Source organism: Lampris incognitus, chromosome 15 (genome assembly GCF_029633865.1).
Source record: "Lampris incognitus isolate fLamInc1 chromosome 15, fLamInc1.hap2, whole genome shotgun sequence".
NCBI lineage: Eukaryota > Metazoa > Chordata > Actinopteri > Lampriformes > Lampridae > Lampris > Lampris incognitus.
Genome location: NC_079225.1, coordinates 49,088,665 through 49,095,214, shown reverse-complemented (window position 1 = coordinate 49,095,214; position 6,550 = coordinate 49,088,665). Strand labels below are relative to the sequence as shown.

Sequence of the window (6,550 nt, the reverse complement as noted above, 5' to 3'; positions counted from 1 at the left end):
ACGGTGAGTAGTTAAGTATGCTATCAGCACGGTGAGTAGTTAAGTAGGCTATCAGGACGGTGCGTAGTTAAGTAGGCTATCAGCACGGTGAATAGTTAAGTAGGCTATCAGGACGGTGAGTAGTTAACTAGGCTATCAGGACGGTGAGTAGTTAACTAGGCTATCAGCGCAGTGAGATGGTAAGTAGGTTATCAGCACAGTGAGATGGTAAGTAGGCTATCAGCGCAGTGAGGTGGTTAGTAGGCTATCAGCACGGTGCGTAGTTAACTAGGCTATCAGGACAGTGAGTAGTTAAGTAGGCTATCAGCACGGTGAGTAGATAAGTAGGCTATCAGGACGGTGCATAGTTAAGTAGGCTATCAGCACGGTGAGTAGTTAAGTAGGCTATCAGGACGGTGTGTAGTTAAGTAGGCTATCAGCACGCTGAGTAGTTAAGTAGGCTATCAGGATGGTGAGTAGTTAAGTAGGCTATCAGCGCGGTGAGTAGTTAAGTAGAATATCAGCACGGTCAGTAGTTAAGTAGGCTATCAGGACGGTGTGTAGTTAAGTAGGCTATCAGCACGGTGAGTAGTTAAGTCGGTTATCAGGATGGTGAGTAGTTAAGTAGGCTATCAGCGCGGTGAGTAGTTAAGTAGAATATCAGCACGGTGAGTAGTTAAGTAGGCTATCAGCAAGGTTGAGTAGTTAAGTAGACTATCAGGATGGTGAGTAGTTAAGTAGGTTATGAGCACGGTGAGTAGTTAAGTAGGCTATCAGGACAGTGAGTAGTTAACTAGGCTATCAGGACGGTGAGTAGTTAAGTAGGCTATCAACATGGTGAGTATATAAGTAGGCTATCAGGATGGTGTGTAGTTAAGTAGGCTATCAGGACGGTGTGTAGTTAAGTAGGCTATCAGCACGGTGAGTAGTTAAGTAGACTATCAGGATGGTGAGTAGTTAAGTAGGCTATAAGCACGGTGAGTAGTTAAGTAGGCTATCAGGATGGTGAGTAGTTAAGTAGACTATCATCATGGTGAGTAGTTAAGTAGGCTATCAGGACGGTGCGTAGTTAAGTAGGCTATCAGCACGGTGAGTAGTTAAGTAGACTATCAGGATGGTGAGTAGTTAAGTAGGCTATCAGCCCGGTGAGTAGTTAAGTAGACTATCATCATAGTTAGTAGTTAAGTAGGCTATCAGGACGGTGTGTAGTTAAGTAGGCTATCAGCCCGGTGAGTAGTTAAGTAATTACTCTGGAATGTAGTCGAGTCGGCAGCAAAGCAGCCTTCCTTACCGACCCAGAGCCGGTTGTGGCGCACCTCAACAGAGGAGGCGCTCCTGGTGAAGGCCGGATCGGCTATGGGCGGGGGTCTCCCTGCGGGGGAAGAGGAGGACAGTCCCACGCACCGCACCGCACCGCACCGCCGTACCCGAACCCACCGGGTTGTGTTCTTCTCGCGAATTTGCGGCAGAAAGCTGGATTTCTGTCGCAAATTCGTATCGCCAGAATACGAGTAGGTTTGAGGCGAAATAGTCATTTATTCATCACATCCCCGGGGTGTGAAGGCCTTTACAAAGTAGACGTGACGTCAGTCTCCACTGTTCAAAACGTGGGTTGAGAAATGTTCTGTCACAGTGTTGTGGGCCTCTGTTCTCTGGTAAAACATCTCCAGTGTGTGCTGCGAGGGGCGCTGCAGCAACCCTGCTCCGCCTCACCCGCCACCAGGACTCCTGTCCCCTGTCTGTACACCCGCCGCCTCCTCCTCCTCCTCCTCCTCCTCTGTGCCATCTTCCAGTATGGCACATGGACAGAACTTTGGTCCTGACTTCATCACGGGCTCACTGTGAAATGGTGATGACATCAACATGACATCACTGTGACATCATCCGCATGCTACCACAGTGACGTCATCGTGGCATCATCACGTCATCGTTGTGACATCATTACAAACTCATCATGACATGATGATACCGTCGTACCATCAGGACATCATCATAACATCACCCTTCACCAAGCTGAAGAAACGTCAGTAGTGGTTCCTCTCTCGGCCCTGCTTGTTGTCAGGTGTCAGGGACCAAAGAGTGCTGACAATTTATAACATTAGGTGATTCTCAGAGTAAGGTCAGAGGTCACAGTCCTCACAGAGCAGCAGCACATTTGGTGGTTTAGCCAAGGACACTTCAGCACGTTGGTCCTCTCAGTTCTTTTGTTGTGTTGGAACCACTGGCTTCACTGGCCTTCCATCACACTGGCGTGGGCTGGGCGCTAGCTGGCCGTTGGGATGTGACGGGAGGGGAGCTCTGCCTGTGGCGGTGATGGGACGTTGATGTTGGGGTCGTCGTCAACTTGGTAACACTTCCCCAGGTTCTTGATGATGTTGAAGTTGGAGCGGGCAGTCTCGGCGATACTGTTCTCCAGAATCCAGCCGTCAGACTCCGAGTCCAGCTCTCCGAGGCGCAGGACATTCTCCATAGCCGTCTGGAGGTAGCGGACGCCCGTCAGAACCAACAACTGTCGGAGGAAAAAAAGGCTGTCATCAGAAATCTGTTTCTTCTTCTACTCTGTCTCATACCTGATCATTCCCATTCATTTATGAAGACATAGGGAAGTCTCACAAGTGACCCATACTACATAACATACTACAAAACACACTACAAAACATACTACATAACATACTACAAAACACACTACAAAACACACTACATAACATACTACAAAACACACTACAAAACATACTACATAACATACTACAAAACACACTACAAAACACACTACATAACATACTACAAAACACACTACATAACACACTACATAACATACTACAAAACACACTACAAAACACACTACAAAACACACTACATAACATACTACAAAACACACTACATAACACACTACATAACATGCTACAAAACACACTACAAAACACACTACATAACACACTACAAAACACACTACATAACATACTACAAAACACACTACAAACATACTACATAACATACTACAAAACACACTACATAACATACTACAAAACACACTACATAACATACTACAAAACACACTACATAACACACTACATAACATACTACAAAACACACTACAAAACAAACTACATAACACACTACAAAACACACTACATAACATACTACAAAACACACTACAAAACATACTACATAACATACTACAAAACACACTACAAAACACACAACATAACATACTACAAAACACACTACATAACACACTACATAACATACTATAAAACACACTACAAAACACACTACAAAACACACTACATAACATACTACAAAACACACTACATAACACACTACATAACATACTACAAAACACACTACAAAACACACTACATAACACACTACAAAACACGCTACATAACATACTACAAAACACACTACAAAACATACTACATAACATACTACAAAACACACTACAAAACACACTACATAACATAATACAAAACACACTACATAACACACTACATAACACACTACATAACATACTACAAAACACACTACAAAACACACTACATAACACACTACAAAACACACTACAAAACACACTACAAAACACACTACATAACACACTACATAACATACTACAAAACACACTACAAAACACACTACAAAACACACAACATAACATACTACAAAACACACTACATAACACACTACATAACATACTACAAAACACACTACAAAACACACTACATAACATACTACAAAACACACTACATAACATACTATATAACATACTACAAAACACACTACAAAACATACTACATAACATACTACAAAACACACTACAAAACACACTACATAACATACTACAAAACACACTACAAAACATACTACATAACATACTACATACAAAACACACTACAAAACACACTACATAACATACTACAAAACACACTACAAAACATACTACATAACATACTACATACAAAACACACTACAAAACACACTACATAACATACTACAAAACACACTACAAAACATACTACATAACATACTACATACAAAACACACTACAAAATACACTACATAACATACTACAAAACACACTACAAAACACACTACATAACATACTACAAAACACACTACATAACATACTACATACAAAACATACTACATAACATACTACAAAACATACTACAAAACACATTACAAAACACACTGCATAACATACTACAAAATACACTACAAAACACACTACATAACATACTACAAAACACACTACAAAACACACTACATAACATACTACATACAAAACACACTACAAAACACACTACAAAACACACTAAATAACATACTACAAAACACACTGCAAAACATACTACATAACATACTACAAAACACACTACAAAACACACTACATAACATACTACATAACACACTGCATAACATACTACATAACATACTACATACAAAACACACTACAAAACACACTACATATCATACTACAAAACACACTACAAAACACACAACATAACATACTACAAAATACACTACAAAACACACTACATAACATACTACAAAACACACTACATAACATACTACATAACATATTACTAAACATACTACAAAACATACCACAGAACACACTACATAACATACTACAAAACACACTACATAACATACTACAAAACATACTACAAAACACAGTACATAACACACTACATAACATACTACAAAACACACTACATAACATACTACATAACATACTACAAAACACACTACATAACATACTACATAACACACTACAAAACACACTACATAACATACTACAAAACACACTACATAACATACTACAAAACATACTACAAAACATACGACATAACATACTACAAAACACACTACATAACATACTACATAACATATTACTAAACATACTACAAAACATACCACAGAACACACTACATAACATACTACAAAACACACTACATAACATAGTACAAAACACACTACATAACATACTACAAAACATACTACAAAACACACTACATAACATACTACAAAACACACTACATAACATACTACATAACATACTACAAAACACACTACATAACATACTACATAACACACTACAAAACACACTACAAAACACACTACCTAACATACTACAAAACATACTACAAAACATACGACATAACATACTACAAAACACACTACATAACATACTACATAACATACTACATAACATACTACATAACATACTACAAAACACACTACATAACATACTACATAACACACTACAAAACACACTACATAGCATACTAAATAACATACTACATAACATACTACAAAACACACTACATAACATAGTACAAAACACACTACATAACATACTACAAAACATACTACAAAACACAGTACATAACACACTACCTAACATACTACAAAACATACTACAAAACATACGACATAACATACTACAAAACACACTACATAACATACTACATAACATACTACAAAACACACTACCTAACATACTACAAAACATACTACAAAACATACAACATAACATACTACAAAACACACTACAAAACACACTACCTAACATACTACAAAACATACGACATAACATACTACAAAACACACTACATAACATACTACATAACATATTACTAAACATACTACAAAACATACCACAGAACACACTACATAACATACTACAAAACACACTACATAACATACTACAAAACATACTACAAAACACACTACATAACACACTACATAACATACTACAAAACACACTACATAACATACTACATAACATACTACAAAACACACTACATAACATACTACATAACACACTACAAAACACACTACATAACATAGTACAAAACACACTACCTAACATACTACAAAACATACTACAAAACATACGACATAACATACTACAAAACACACTACATAACATACTACATAAGATATTACTAAACATACTACAAAACATACCACAGAACACACTACATAACATACTACAAAACACACTACATAACATACTACAAAACACACTACATAACATACTACATAACATACTACAAAACACACTACATAACATACTACATAACATACTACAAAACATACAACATAACATACTACAAAACACACTACAAAACACACTACCTAACATACTACAAAACATACGACATAACATACTACAAAACACACTACATAACATACTACATAAGATATTACTAAACATACTACAAAACATACCACAGAACACACTACATAACATACTACAAAACACACTACATAACATACTACAAAACACACTACATAACATACTACATAACATATTACTAAACACACTACATAACATACCACAGAACACACTACATAACATACTACAAAACACACTACATAACATACTACATAACATATTACTAAACATACTACATAACATACTACATAACATATTACTAAACATACTACAAAACATACCACAGAACACACTACAAAACATACCACAGAACACACTACATAACATAGTACAAAACACACTACCTAACATACTACAAAACATACTACAAAACATACGACATAACAT

The 6,550-nt window shown here is 37.3% G+C and overlaps 1 protein-coding gene across 1 annotated transcript in view; it reads right to left on the bottom strand.

Annotated features, from left to right (window-relative positions):
- Positions 1–2,242: 2,242 nt before the first annotated feature.
- LOC130124905 (photoreceptor outer segment membrane glycoprotein 2-like) overlaps positions 2,243–6,550 on the bottom strand; it is a 15,783-nt gene continuing 11,475 nt past the window's right edge. The window contains exon 3 of the mRNA XM_056294250.1: positions 2,243–2,488. Coding sequence (XP_056150225.1) covers positions 2,243–2,488 — 246 coding nt within the window. The remainder of the gene's footprint in view (positions 2,489–6,550) is intronic.